This window comes from Toxotes jaculatrix, chromosome 10 (genome assembly GCF_017976425.1).
Source record: "Toxotes jaculatrix isolate fToxJac2 chromosome 10, fToxJac2.pri, whole genome shotgun sequence".
Taxonomy (NCBI): Eukaryota; Metazoa; Chordata; class Actinopteri; family Toxotidae; genus Toxotes; species Toxotes jaculatrix.
In genome coordinates, this window is record NC_054403.1 from 21,053,261 (window position 1) to 21,069,403 (window position 16,143).

Here is a 16,143-nt window from a genome sequence, read left to right on the forward strand (position 1 = left end):
AAGAGTGGAGGCTCAATATGATGGTTCTTCAGTCATTTCTGGTTTTTAATAGCATTTCTTATGGCAAACTATTGTATAGTTCAACTTCTGATAAGCTAAATAAATCTACCCCTGAATATAAATCATGCACAATATCTATAAATAAAGACTTACAACTAATAAGATTTTTAAGGTTTTCATTCCTGCTCTTAATCTCATCAATATCTCAAAGACTAGCATAGATAGCCCTGAGTGTATTCCTGGCACACTACACATCAACAAACTTCTTGGTAAAATGATTCCTTTCTGAGAAAATGTTTCTTATCACTGTGAAGAAACTGCTGAAGAATCTGATGTGCACTTGCTGAGTGTAAAATCCATGTGGCGATGACAAGCACTTGAGTCTGAGCGAGAGTGAGAGCTGCTTCACTGCAGCTCGCAGCAGAAACTGGAAAACAGCAAAGGTGTTGGTGAAAAGCCAGGAGAGAGAGAGAGAGAGGGGATAAACTGTACTGAGACAGCTGTGTAGATAGCAGAGGCGAGTCAGCAGACAGCAGGTCAGTGCGACAGAGTCTACATGAGACACCTCCTGAGGTGAAGCTAAGCCGCTTACTGTAGCAGATTACACTGCTTGAATAGAATAATCTGACATTTTCTTTTGATATCTGTGTCGGACATTTGTGAGGCAAAAACGGGATGAGATATGTGGTTTGAGACCACGCCAGCTCGGGAGTAGCTGTTTCAGTGTGTATTATGGATGGATCCCGCACCTGTCTTGTCAATCGTCCAAAGAATATTTTTTCCTGACATTGATGAATGGGTTCACATGAAGCTGAGCACTGCTTGATGTCTCTTGTTAAAGGCGGTGAGCTGGGTAATGAGTGAGAGCAGAAACGGGAGGAGAAGGGAGTTCTGGTGTCTGTTATGTTGTAGGCCCTTGGGCAGTTTCTCTACTGGCAGAGTGGAAGGACGGGGGGGGGGGGGGGGGGGGCTGATGCAACAAGTAAAAGAGATGGAGTAAAACAAAATAGATGCAAGGACAGAGAGAACTTGGAAGTGGAGATTGTGTCTCTGATGCCGTCTCAGGTTTCAGAGAAATGTGTCCCTGTTTGATGATGTACTGGCATCCCTGAGTTGGGGCGGGGGCATAAGGTTACCAGCTACCCACAGGACACCATTACTGTCTTCAGTAGAAGTGCTGTAGGGCGTGGATGAAAGCACCAGGCTTCAAGGACAAAGGATAGGATGAAGCTAATATACCCATCGTCCATGAATGTTGGTGTGTGTGTGCGCAAATCAGTGAGTAATGTTTTATTAATAACCTAAAGCAGAGTATATCACATTTGTTTAATCTGTACAAAAACCAGTGTAAAAACAACGTTTTGCCCTTTTGCCATGGCCCTGGCCAAGAAATAATCTGGCACATAGCCACATTTTACACTTTGGATTTGTGCTAATCAATTAACAAAATATAACATGTAAATTACTGAGCTTTAGTTGTACTGGTAGGTGAATTTTGTTACCTTCTGACAGGCCCACAACCTATTTCCAGACTTTATTCCGAGTTAACCTACAGTTAACCAGCTGCTAACTGTAGCCTTACATCTAACAAACAGACGTCCTGTTGGTGAGTCGTATCAATCCTCTCATCTAACTCTCCACCAGACAGCAAATTACAGTATTTCCCTAAATGTCAAATATTTGCTTTCAACCATCATATAAAGAGCAATAAAACACAGAATGGACTCAATCGCACCTAAATCAAACAAAGCCTGTTCTCCTCAGGGAGACCAGTAAATCTGCATGTGTCAATAGCTAATGGAAACGTACCTGAATGTGACTGTCCACACATATATCTTTCACTTTTTGTTAAATTCTGCTTTGCATTAGGCTCTACATTGTACTGTAGTTGTTTATCATGAGACAATGTGTTCTTAATTTAGGTTTGTAGCAAACATCAACAGGCTATCGTTCCTTTTACATAAGGAACAGTTTTCACTGAGCATCATGAATGGTATACTGTAACTTGTTTTTGTGGGTTTTCCATGCAAACTGTCCCAGATAAAGATCTCTCTAGTGAGCCGCCGTTCAGGCGTATTCATCGAGTCTGCTCCAAAATGGAAACATTTCACATTAATAGCTGACGTTTGGAGTTTCCCATCCAATATCAGAAGTGAAGGCCAAAACTGGTGTAAACGTATCAACTACCAAGAACAATCAAAAAGCTTGGTAATGAGCTGTGTCACAATTTTCTTGTTTGCTGAGGCTCCAAATGCCAGAAACATAATTTGAAACAGGACACAAACAAGGCTTATACAGTTGTGTTAAAGTCTGGCATCCAAGATCCTTCCTTTGATGTGTCAGTAGAAAAGGAAAAGTGTAACTTGTAAAACAACCTTGATGAAATCTTTATGTATTTAAATTTTTTTAGAGGGACTAAAATTGGATTATGAAGTTACGTGAATTATTAAGTAATGTATTTACAAAGAATTGTTGCAAAGAAACACATAGTATGAACTGTAAGGGGTAGATCTTTTCCTCCACTGCTGGCTGTGTAGTGTTTTGCTTTTAACAGCTTCCTGCTGTGTTCTTGTTTTCTAATGAAAAGATGCCTCATTTCCATCCGCAGAATTAACTGGGAAATGTCACTTGTGGTTAACAGGCTTCCACTGACCACCTGTGGTGACTCATAGAGATAGCAGTCGCATTCACATGTAAATAACATTCATAAAGAGAAAAACTATAAAATCTGGAGCCTATTTTTCATCTTTTTAACATTTAATGAACTTTAAAGGGCATTTTAAATGAAGAAGTCCATTTCTAATCCTGGTGATTGTTGGGTAGATTTTTTTGGACATCAGTGAGTACACCAGATTTACACTCAACCACTCTTTTCTTAGCTTCCTGACTGCTTCACTGTTTCCATGTCACCTGTGGATACTCAGAGCCGAGGGAGGGCAATGTAACACAAACAGTGGGCTAATTGGCCCAATTAAGTCATTATGCAACACAAGCCAGAGGTCTGACAGTTTACTCTCCTCTGGCTCTGCTTACAAAGACCTGTGTCAGGTTTAACTCTGCATTTTCCCACCAGCATCTCTCTGCAGAAAATGAATTATGAGGAACTGCAGGTCTGTCAGTGATAGACAATCATATCAGCAGTTTCTTTTAGTACTGGAGAAAGTTGTTGCTGTGAGAGAGTGCCTGTGTGTGTATGTATTTACCTCGCCTGACATGTCGGGGGCCAGAGGGATGAGGGGCCACAGGGAGGAGTAGATAATGAAAAACACCACCCACAGGCCGATGCTTCCCCAGATGGCGATGTGACTGAACTGTTACAGAAGAATCAGACGACAGTAAGGTGACAAAGTTTTTAGGCTTTTCATTTTTACTGTAGATTCGAGTTTTACTATGATTAATCCACTGAAATTGTATTTAGGTCAGAATGTTCATACATTTTTTTGTTGTCTTGCTCGTTACTTTTTCTATAATTTTGCCTCACATTGGGTGGCTTCTTGCAACTTGAAGGAGTTACCATACATGTAATTCTACTGGGTTTACAGTTACAAGTCCAGGGGGAACAAACCATAAAGAGATTTGGAGATAAGAAGAGCATGTAAAATATGTCACAAGTATCAGTGGTCACATAAAATGGAGGAACTGGAAAGAGATAACAGAACCTCAGAGAGAGAGAGAGAGGAGAGAGCCATCAACTTACCATGGTCCAGGATGAGGTCTCAAGGCCGGCTTTCAGACAAACTGTGATGACCACAAACTGTGGAGACACAAATCACGCTGACATTAAAACAAGACTGTCCCTCTTCAACACTAAAATCAGCCATGGGAAGTGCATCACACATCTCTGAATTTGCATTAAGGTCATATTTTTGATTTACATACAGTATAAAATTGGAAAAGATCAGCAGACAAATAAAGGCACAAGAAAAAGCAAGTATAACTGATGTTTATTCACAGAAATTGGATAACACTTGGCTCAGACACCTGAACTGTTTAACACAGCAGAAACACTGCCTGTCAAGAAGATTGGTGCACTTACTGTGTAAACCATGTTGCCTAAGAGGAGATAGTCTGGAGTTCTTCCGTTGCCAAAAACTGTATCTGCGAAGGGAATCAACAACAGGAGCTTTTAGGGCCAAAGATGTCTCTTTTCAGCTCTTGAGTTTCACACAGACTTCCATTAGGTGATCCAAAGAGTAAACAACCGGACAGCACATAGGATATTACTTAAAATATATCTCAGCGCAAACTCTGGTGTAACACTCTCTGTTTGAGACTTGAATGTAAAAGCGGACATGGGAACGTAAAGTGAAAGCCACTGCTTCCATTACTGCCCTTTGAGAGAGGATGGAATGTTAATTCTGTCTTTCACAACTATTAGAAAGGAGTGTTTTTGTACGCAGAAGCAGAATTGGTGTGCATTAATCATGGTCAGAAATCAAATGCTCTGTATAATTTACTGCTGTTATAGAACAGGATTGTTCTGCTGACAAAATGGTTAAAATTTATTCTGCTTATTCTACACTTTTCCTACAGCAGAGGCTAGAAAAACTTCCTAAATTAATAAAAAAGAAATTAAGTGCAAATCACACAGACATTTTGCTCCAAACTGGGTTTCAGACTAAAATATTGGCAGCGTGCGACTGCCAGTAAAAAAAGAAAGCGAGGCTCCCTTCCCCTTTACTTCCGGCTGGTCACATGTCTTGTGTGCGCTGAGGCTTCGCTGACAGCCTGTCAGTCAGAGTGAAGGGGTTTGGCGCCTTTGTTTGGAGAGCAGGCCCAAGCTTGTGTGGTCCTCAGCTCTGGCCAGCCAAGACTTACCACCTCAAAGATTCCTATTCTCTCTGCTGCACACACACACTGAAACCTTGCATCCTAATGTGCATACACACACACAATTGAGCTTTTACGTAAATATAAAGTTACTGTGAATTAAATAGAAATTTGATTGCACACACAAAAAGTCTGATATTTGTCTATTGTGATACAAATTATCATCCTCTAAACCAGAAAATCACCTGGAGAGTTTATATGTGAGTGGTGTGTGAATGAAAAATGAAGTGCGAATAACTACATGCAAAAGCCCTTCACTGTGTGCACACATGCACTGGTGCAAACATGAATATACACTTGTTAGTGTGTGTCGCTCTTGCCGGAGCACACACATGTTTGCAATTCATGCCTGGACGGTTGAAGAGAGAACTAATTAAGACAAAGTATGTGTGTTTGACTATCCTCCCTCTTCATCCACTGGGTCCACCGAGAGCCATGTAGGAGTCTCTGGGAGCTACTTACCGTGCTGGAAGGCTTTAAGGGGGAACCAGAAGAGGATGACGGAGTGGAAGAGGCCGTTCAGACAATGGGCCCAGAAGACCTGCAAAAGGGAGGGGAAAAGGATGGAAGAGAAGGAGGCATGAGGAGGAGGAGGAGGAGAAGAGAGGGGGGGTTGGCAAGAGATTCCAAGACGAGAGAGAGAGAGAGGTAGAGACAGAGAGAAAAAAAGCATGAGAAAAGGGTGTGGGGAGCTCCAAGCCTTCCAAGTGACCCCTGACCTGGGCCCTTTGTGCCAGCCCAGTGCTAGGCTAAGTGGCGGTTTTGTCGGGGCCTCTGTGCTGAATGGCCACCCCGCTGACAGACACGTTGTATATCCTCTGTGTGTGTTATGGGGGAGAGAGAGGCTGTTGAGTGTGTGTATGAGCAGTGAAAAGCGAGTGGACAATGCCAGCGTGCAGGTTTTAACTTTTTTTTTTTTTTTTTTTTTTTTTTTTTTAAGATAACATCAGATTTAACAACAATCAAATAAAAAAAAAAAACAGCTAGCATAAGAAACTGCAAAATGCATGTCCTCACCTCGACAATAAGAACTTTATACAGCGTTAATATATGTGCTGCCAGTGTGAGGGTTTCCTCTCATTACATTTCATTAGGCTTTGGCCCTTTCATGTGAGAATTTTAACTGGTGTAGAAATAAATGACAGGAGAGTTTAAACAAGCAGAAATCATTCTAGAAACACACACAGGGAGACTGACAGGTCTGACAGAGATTAAACTGTTTTCATGGTAATTATTAAGGGCCTGGAAAATCGTGGTGTGGACCGCAGTCTGTGTGTGTGTGTCTGTGTGTGCAAGCACGCAGACTTTGGATGAGTCGTTTAAATCAATACTCCCACTCCAAAACCACCTTGTTTCAAATTTACATTATGCAACAGCGGAGCCAAACAAAACACTAATGGGCGATGTAGCATGAAACAGCCGTGAAATCTTTTCTGCCAAAAACCGCTCCACATTTGTGCCCCCTTTTCCTCCTCTGTGCTGACCCAGACGCTGGTGTTAATTCTGAGAGCTGAAAATTCGTCAAACCGAAGGGAGTAAACGGCTGACAGAGGAAAAATAAAAACAGAAAAAAACATCAAATTTTAATCTTTGGCCTCTTTTTTAATCATCCAATCTTGGCAGAAGACAAGTTAGAAGCCTGCTTCCTTAAAAACACCCTTTTCAACAACTTCAGCAAACCTGTCAGTGAAACAAAACATTACTTATTTGAGACAAACTACATACCCAGAGAAGCGAAAACTTCTTGGGAGTTTTACACTGTAGGTCTTTACAAGTATTCTGGAGGGAAAGGGTGTGACAAAGAAGGGACAGGAGTAGAAAGTAAAGCAGGATAGAGTACAGTGAAAGAAAAAGTCTTGTCCTAGACTATGAGCCTTTATAATATACCTTGGCCTCAGTGGCACGACCTTCTCACCTTTTCTATTGCCGAAACAAAGTCTCGTAGCGGCCACCCCTCACCCAGGATTACCTCACCCCTCCACTGTGTACACAAAACCCAATACACTGAGCGAGGGGTGGACAAAAGCAACCCCCAGTCCTCCAACTCAAATGTGTACTAAATTATCACTAATGTTACAGTCACATGTTTATGTCAATTAACCTCCCACTGACAGGCTCAGCTCTCTATCAGCCTCCTCCTCAACTATCCCATTTGAAACATCGTGGGGGTGCAAAGCCCCAGACTCCCCACCAAAATAATGAATGCTAATGAAATCAATAAATGTTCATAATCATTTGTCACAGTGGGATCCTCCCTTTCACCTCTCCAGCAGCCCTGCTCTCTTTCTTTCCCTTGTATCCCGGCAAGTTTCTAAGGATCCCCTTCGAATGAATGCCCAGTCTGTCCTGTAAAGATTCAGCCCTTTGTGGAACTCCTAATTGCCAAAAAAAAAAGAACTCAAAAAAAGGAACACATGAAAGCCAGTAATTAATATCGAGCCAAATATTTCCAGAGCTGCTCACCCCTTCCCATTTCTTTTTGTACGGGTGAGGTGAGAACGGAACAGGGGAAAAAGAAAGAAAGAGTTTAATAGGTGATTGCTGGTAAACAGCTGTAATTACTACGACCACATAAAGGGGAGCTGGGTTTATTAGACTGACTTAAGTGTTAGGAATATGTAATTAAAGTGAGGCAGCGACACAGTTGAAGCCACGCCTTGGGTTTCTAACACCCTCAGTCACTCCCTTCTCTCACCTCAATATAAACAGCTTTAATTCACAAAGACAGTATCTGTTGTGTACAAAAGAGCCAGGCGTGCAGAAAGACAGGCTTCGAGGGGCCAAATTCCTGCTGGATTTTCTCGCCTTGCCTCGGGCCAGCTGCAAGGAAAATATCTCGGGAAAAGAGTGGACAAGCCAGCAAAAACAACCTGCTGACCTGGCCGAGTCATCATTTATGGGTCTTGGAAAATGTGGTCAAACAAAATTGAGGTTCATTTGCCTCTAACTATCAGAAGCATACTTTTGTGACCCTTTTTTGGCATGAAAAAGATAATGAAGTCCTGAAAAAAGTTCATGAAGGGAAAATCACCCAATTCTGCCAAAATGTTAGATGATTTAATCAGCAGTTGTGAGGATAAATATCTTTAATCTAAACTGTAATTAATGGGAAAAAAAGTCTGATACTGGCAACACTTGAAGATTACATTTTTCCACAGACAACAAATAGCCCTTATTTTGTGTAAGCATGTCTGTTTTTCTATAAATTGATCTTCATGTCCTCAGCTTTTTTCATGCATTTACATACATCCACTAACCTATTATTCAACCGTGATGTTACAGTTTAAAATGGTTTACATAGTTATTTTCATTGTTAGGTCTGCTAGAAGCTTTAACATTTTACAGTTAATAAAACAGGTGTGATATTAGTAGGGCTGTGATTATTTTTATTCTTATTGATTAATCTGCCAATTTGCTTTGTCTATAAATTCTCGAAAATAGTGCAAAATGCCTGTTTTAGTTTCCCACAACCCAGGGTGAAGTGTTCAAATTGTTTTATTGCTTTTTTCAGATGACACTCAAAAACCCAAAGAAATTCAGTTTACCAAATCAATATATCCGAGAAGCTAGAACTGGAGAATCTTGATGACTAAAAATGACTAAAAAGGTTCATCAATTATTCAGAAAGTTGCCAACTAATTAACTGTTGATCAAATAATCAAAACGTTGCTGCAGCCATAGACTTTAGGGTCAGAAAATATGATAAAATTTTGTTTTGGTGGAATTTAGCTTGACTTGACTTGAAAAGGCCAAATTTAAATGGGCTGGCTGTTTCCTGGTGACTAATAAACCTCAATGTTTTGGTCAGTTTGAAAACTGAATTCTGTCACTTTTAACAGAAGTGAGTAGTCCTGGCTCAGTAAAGCTAGAGGAAATCTACAGCCACCTCCTACTCGCAGTCTGGTCCTGTGTGGGTTAAACTTGATCTGACAGCTTGGCTCTGAGAACAAACAACTCTTCCACTTAAACAAATTGCATAATTTCCCGCAACTAACATAGTCACACAATGACAACACACTCTCTCTATTCCCTCCTTTCTCCGCTTCTTCCTGCTGCATCCCCCAACCCATCTGACCTTCCCTGCCCCTGACCGCCATGGCCAATCCGTCTTTAATCCACCTCCATGCAATGCTAACCAGGTCTCCACGCCTGTGAGGAGGGTCCAGGAGTCTCTGGCTCAGCATGGAGAAAGGAGGAGACATCTTTATTACCAGCAGGGGAAAGCTAACGGACAGCCCCTGCAACCAGACAGAACAGGTCAAACCAGGCCATACCAGGTTACAACTGCAGACCTCCTGACCACAGCTGCAAGGTCACTGAGACAGGAGAAGCATCAGTCACTTGCTACAACATGACAGGAACATCTCATGTCATTAATGTGATGTTAATTGGTTGTAATAACTGGGACATATGACCTTTTCATTTGTTTGGTGAAGCACAAAATCATTTCGCAATTTTAGATGATACAATGGAAAATTAACAAATTTGTGAATGACTGGTGACACTCATTACTAGGCGAGCTGTAGAAAATTACCAAAGTGGTTGGTAATGAGGGTTAGGGTTACAAAAACAGTGAATATGCACATACAGAACATATGGAAGAGACTAGTGTTACCTTGGTATTAAAACCCATGGCATTCTGGGAGGTTTTGTAGAGTTCAGGGTATTTCAGCATGTTCTCTTTCCTGCAGGAGCGCTCAAATATTCCCAGAGTAAGAGGAGGCAGAGCAGTGAAGATCTACATAAGAAAAAAACAACGCAAATGATCAATTCTTGATTAGATCTTACCTTGCTAACAGCAATCAAATTACTATATTTAAACTTAGGCATTGATGATTATTCCCTCTGATAAATGTGTATATGGACTGCAATGCTCATAAAGAATTTTTTTTTTTTGTTTGTTTTTTAAGTTTGTGAATAAATGTTCTTTTGTTACCACAAATCTGTTTATCTAAAATCTTCACAGACATCACCAAATATAAACTACTCTATATGAGCAGTGTAAATAGTTGAATCTAATTTCTAATTGTTTCAAACTCATAATTTCCACGATTTACATTTGTTCACACCTGTAGCAGAATTTGTTTCACTCTGTTCTCCATTTGCTCCTCTCTTTATTTTGCATCACTGAAGACCATTGACCTAAAACCTTTCAGGTTTTCTTATTTTGATTTGTCATGCTTCAAGTCCGTTCATATGCAAAACCCATCCCCAATGAACATCTGCGATACTCTTGACTAAGAAGCAGGTATTTAAGCTTGGCTAAAGTGTAATTTCTAAGTGGTGTTGTAATGTTGTTTGGTATAGCAGCTGCTGAGAAAGGAGTGACGGTATTGTGTGGCTGGGGGGCTCAGTGGGTCAACTGGTGTGAGTTCCCTGCAGGCCCATCTGGAGTGGGAGTGTGTATGCCTTAGTCTGCAGGACCAGTGGGCCACAGGACATGCTCCACTGGGTGTCTTCCTTATTCAGAGCCAGGCCAAGGAAGATCTCCATTGAGGGGCGGATTCAGCCCACTGACTTCGACAGACTCCCACTGAGCTGAAGGAATTCCCTCGGTTTTGGATAAAGAGAAAGACTGAACCCTCTTCCCACCCCCCAATAGAGTACTGTTTCCCAAAGGTGGTGGTTTATTATGAAATGAATGCAAGAGGCAGGGCTGTGGAAATGTCCTACTCACTTAACAGTTTGTCCCTCCCATAAATTACTTCCATTTGAGGCTGATCAGGAATGTGGGGAAGTTTCACTTCACACCTCTCTCATTCGTTTTTGTTTATTGAATTGGGCTGCTTTTAATATACAGTTTAAAGTTACTTATCAACTCCTTGTGGGCTTAGCAGCACGGCATTAAAGATCAGACTTGCAGATGCACATTTTTCTCTTCTATTAAATCCATGACAGATTTGAAATATGAGTTCATTAGGAGTGGTCCCATTATAGAGCCCTGTGGGATTCCCTGTATCAGCAGCCAGCTCAGTTGCTGCTCCAGTCTTCCTATTCTTTTTATCATTCAAACGTAGCTGCCCTTGCTAACTACACTCTTTGGGGTAAGCAAAGCTGTTGTTCTTTCAGATTCAGTACATAGTTTAGGCCACAGAGGGAGTATGGACTTGACAACTGGTCATAAATAAAGGAGAAATTTTTCAGGATGTCGATGACATAGTCGTGCAATGAAGGGATTAGTTTTGGGGCACCATGGCAAATCAGTGCTGTGTCTGAGAGCGACAAGGTAAAGTGGGCTCTTTAGAGAGTACATTTTATTAACACTCACCACGTTGTACAAGCCGATGCACCAGCGTTCGAAAAGAATCTGACCTGAGAAGCCATTGACGAATGCAAACCAGATCTGAGGGAGACAAAAACCAAAGATATACACTTTATCTATCAAGAATAAATCACATTCTCACAATCATTTCATGGGAAGCGGTAAAATATATTTTATTCCAACTTTATAGGCAACAGTGTACATGTGCTAATCAATTTGACGTAGATCATCATCTACTTTATTCAAAGTAGATGATGAAAACACTATTAAATCTCTGCAGGCTTTCTAAATGCCATTTATGTATATGTATGCTTTCCATTAGTGATAGTGAGGGTGAGCGGTTACCATTATCTGATTTGAGACAGGCTCACTGTGCCTAAGGCTCAGACTCAGACTCAATCCATTTTTCAGTCACACTACATTCTTCACTGTCTTACGACAGACAGACAGCTCAGATAGAGACTGCAGGCTCTATCAGTCTTACAACAGATCACAGAAAGTTCTGCAGAACAGCTCCTGTTAATATATCCCTAAAATTATTGCAAGGTTGTTGCATCTTGCAACAATGGTTGTTTCAGTAAAACAGGATGTTTTCTGTCAAAGTGAAAAAAACAAAGAAAAAAACTAAATGATCCCAGAATTAATGTGTTGGTTTGAAGTGCTGACCTGTGATCAACATGTTATCAGTCTAACTTAGCTAGGTTTCAAACTCAGGAAAGACTGAGGGGCCAAAACAGGCTAAATTAGAAAAAATGAGTGACAGCGGAAAAGCCGGAAAAGACCTCCAGATACCACCTCCGCGATGCAAATTGTCCCCTGAATTCATCACAGGATTACCTACAAACATATATCAAGCCCACTGCTTCCCCTCATGATCTACCTGTAGACATGTGGGTGACAGATGAGGTTAGTTATAGGGGCACAGTCTGGCCTGTGGTACGCTAAACGATGGAAACTTTGATATATCATGTCAGGAAAAGGAGACAGAGGTAATGTAAGCCATGTGCTAGGTGGAGATGAGGCTTATCACCATATCTTGATTAGTCATATTTATCTGAACAAAACAACACCTCTGAGATCAGGACAGAAGCCAGGTATTATGAATAAGTTATTTTAACATACAAGTAATAAGTAGAGCAAAAAATATATCTAGTAGGAAAAATGACACAAAGGTGAATTTTTTATTGCTGTAAAGAAGACTTGTCCAACACATCATGGAGAAAACTGCCTGTATGCTGACAGTGAATCAGAAATCGCTCCTTGACTTGTTTTCATTTGACACTTTGTTGTCCAGAACCGGCTCTTGCTTATTCCAAATCTGTCAAGGGAACGTCAGGGGTCCTGTGTTTTGGCCATGGCCAACCAAGCATTTCCTCGCTTCATTTAACTTCATTATGAAGGCATGAACTGCTACAAATTCTCAGATTGGGACAAAGTCTGTTTGAGGGCCCCACCCGCCACTGCCACTGTCTACACGGCCAATACCAATCTGCCACTGGCCTTTCCCATTTAATCGTGTAAGCGTATGCATGAAAACAAATGTCTGTCATCCCCCCCACCCCATCTCCCTTTATTCCCTCAGTCGAGGAGGAGAGGCCGGGTGCCTATAGTTGAGGCCTGTGTTTATGAATGTGCGTCCAAACCCTACCCCTCACCTCCCCTCCCTGCCACACCTACCCATCACAGATCCCACCCTCCCCTCCATCAGGTGCACTCTACCATGATGTTGTTTCTTTTATATGAGGGGGGCCTGTTTTCAGATTCACGTGGGATGGACCATGTGGCTCTGTAACGATGCGAATCAGAAGGACCATACATCTTTTGGCAGAGTGATAATAGTTTTTAGGTGTTTTGGGTCTTGGCTTGCTGAGAAATACATTCAGATGCCGTTGCTATGGGTTATGTGTAGAAGAAGCCCAAGCCATGAGGCAGGTTCAACCATTAGCGTGGCTCAAGCAGTGGTAACGAGAGGCTAGCGGGTAGGTCAAACTGCTGAATTAATTACAGCTCTGCTCAATGAGAGGCTCTGGGCTGATATATTGTTGTGCTAAGTTAAAAAAGGCTCCTATTCATAGCATGTGGTAACTGCTTCTGTGTGAGTGTTTTGGCCTGGTCCTTGGGGTCCCAAAAGCTTCTCTCTCTTTCTCCCTCTCCCATCTCTTGAGGGACAGATGCATTGATTTGCTCATTAGGGGAAGTACCAGGCAGGATTTTTCTTCCCCTTTTCTTCTCCTCATTGAGTGCCACTCAGCGGAGGGGTGTGGCTGGCCTCTCTCCCCGACTGCACATCATGAAAAACAGTAGTGGAGGGAAGCGGGAGCTGAGAAAAGGGGGATTGGGCAGCGGCTAGCCGATAAGAAGACTTCTTGCATATTCATCAGCGAATCAAAAATCATTGATTTCAAGGCTGCTACACAGCTCTGCAGGCCTTGTCTAGAAGTGGCTATGGGGTGGAAGGGGTGGGGAGAGCATGGCATTAGTCCCCGACAATGTGAGTCCTGATACTCTTAAGCTTAGCATTGCAGAATTGCTAATGGAATTCATACACAAAGCAAGCAAAGAATAAAGAGGAGGCATAAAGAAGGAGCTGATAAATATGCTGGAAATATGTGGAGCTACAAACACAAGCTGTCTTACAACGCCAGGGCTCTGTGGTTTCATTCAGAGTGCTACTGGTCGGCAAGCTTTGCTCTGCAACTCAGAGGCTTCTCTAACTACACAGAGCCGCGGTGAATGAGCTTTCATGTAATTGCCTCATAAATGCCACTTGTCCATCAGCCCCCTCTGTTGCACCCTGGCAATGTGTCAATCAAACATGAGTGGCCAGCTGGATCATTCATTTGAACTGAGTTGCTGTGGCTTTGTTTGGGAAGGTCTCTTAGCTTGAATGTAGTTGAATTCAGTCCTTTTCAGTCCTGTTCTTTGGTTAACAGCATAATTTGCAATGAAGTTATGAATGTTTTTATTATGCTTAAAGTTCATTAAGCACAGGGCTGCATTGTTAAAAATTTGTGAGTGATTATAACTTCCGTTTGTAATCGTACAGAACGCCATGCTTCAAGCATAATCATGCTTGAGCTGTTCTCTAACTGATTATCCATAAGAAAGCCAACCATAGTCAACAGTCTCGGGAAAGCCAAAAGAAACACTGTGAAGCAGCTCCAGCTGTCAGTCAGTCATCGAACAGAGTGACAACCTTACTGTCTGAATCAAAATGAACCCTTACTGAATCACAGGAAATCCTGAATTATCACACAACTGTTCCAGGCAAAGTTGCGCTCACATTCACGTCTTCCACAATAGCTGCAGAATCCTTCACCCTCCTCCTCTATGTCTGTTAAAAGGAGCCAAAGACCCAGTGGAAAGAGAGGGAGATGAAAAGAGGCTTAAACACAGTCTCCCAGTGCTGGCATTCAAATTGTAACACACACTGTACGGGACAATGGTCCTGCGAACAAAAAGTTAAAATTCCCGTCAACATCTTTGTTTCTCTCTGTGCAAGGTAGCCTGGGAGTTGACGAGAAAAACATGTGAGCACAAAAGTAAACCTATTAGTGCAACAAATGCAGCTTTTACCCATACCCTGGGGTTGCTGGTGTGTTAGATGTCAGGGTCTTACAAAACAGGGGCATTTGAAATATTGAAGCAGCCAAACAGCGAAGAAATGTCCTACTGAATCCCTTGAATCCCCTGAAGGAGGGCAGCACAGGGGGGAGGGGGAGTTATGTTTTCAGAGAGTAACAAAAGGTGTACTATAAAGAAGCTCGCCCTGAAGACAGAACTATAGATGTTATGTTCCACTTGTAGGAAAAGACCTGCTCTGAAAAGGGATCTGGCATGTTTCAAAGAGGAGCTGTAGTTGGACACAGAAAGAACGGATAAACAATGCTGAGAGGAATTTCTACCAGGTTTTGATGTGATTGCAGCATACAGGCCCATTTAGGATTCACATGAAGGGCAGAGAGCAAAAATGAGATTAAAAAGCAGAGGTTTGCAAAGTCTTGAGTTTGTGTAATGTCTTCAGTGGGGTCCAAAAGCCTGAGACCACTTTCCCATTGACTCTTTTTGACTCCACTGTACATTAGAAGCTGTGCCACCTCTTTTTCGACTTGGAAAGTGAGTGAAACATTGAAAAGATTACATATGGTTTAAAACAGGAATGAAAATGAAAGAAATGTAACATCCAGGCACAGATGAATGTCATATGTAATGTTTTTGCCCAAAGAAAATTTAATTTGCTGCAAATTGAATTTTATTTTGAACTTTAATATGTAACTCCTATTTTACCTTATCTGGAAAAGGGCAGCATGATCAAACACTTGTGGTGCCTAGTACTGCAGTTATAGCCTGTAAAGACACCGACTGCCCTCTTTCACTCGAGGTCACAATAAGCCAGAAGCAGACATGCTGGAATGTAAAAGGTAGTCTACTGATTCTTCATGGCATATAAAGTAGAGTGGGGATGAAAAAAGGGGATCAGAGGTCAAGTGTCACAGAAACAAGAAGAGCAAAAGAGAATTTTAAAATGCTCATATTTCCATGACAGCATATGCGGTGATGATATTTTAAAAACATGTGGCTGATCCTTCACTGCCACCGCACAGCATGGCTAGGGAGCACTCTCCAAACTGTCCCCTATTCACAGAGGAAAGACAAGGGACGAGTATAAATCATTTGGTCTCTATGGGTACTGGATCCCCTCAGGCAGCACAAGTGTAGAGAGTGGAGGACTATTGTTTTAAATGCCTAAGTAGTTTACTTTTATTTTGTTCTGTTGCCTTGTGTTATTCTATGTTCTTCATGTCTGTCCTTTGTTTTTAATTTATGTGCCTAAGTACAACCAAAGACAAATTTTCCACATTGCCAACAATAAAGTTCTTTCCTAATAAATGTATTAAGACTGGAGTAATTGCAATTAAGATCATGATTGGTTCTTGTGACTATATGGCTCCAAGATAAGTAGATTACATACCGAAAAGCAATGTATCTCCATTAAAACTTCCTGATATGCAGTGTGGAACAAAGTATGATTCAACACACAGTGGCAACCT

General features: G+C 41.7%; 1 protein-coding gene across 5 annotated transcripts in view; it reads right to left on the bottom strand.

The window, feature by feature from the left end:
• The window catches only part of atp8a1 (ATPase phospholipid transporting 8A1), a 98,591-nt gene that overhangs the window by 12,230 nt on the left and 70,218 nt on the right, over positions 1–16,143 (bottom strand). For all 5 annotated transcript variants that reach the window (XM_041047934.1, XM_041047935.1, XM_041047931.1 and 2 more), the window contains 6 exons: positions 11,099–11,173; positions 9,446–9,568; positions 5,293–5,371; positions 4,037–4,098; positions 3,698–3,754; positions 3,204–3,311 (listed from right to left, as the gene is read on the bottom strand). In XM_041047934.1, coding sequence (XP_040903868.1) covers positions 3,204–3,311; positions 3,698–3,754; positions 4,037–4,098; positions 5,293–5,371; positions 9,446–9,568; positions 11,099–11,173 — 504 coding nt within the window. The remainder of the gene's footprint in view (positions 1–3,203; positions 3,312–3,697; positions 3,755–4,036; positions 4,099–5,292; positions 5,372–9,445; positions 9,569–11,098; positions 11,174–16,143) is intronic.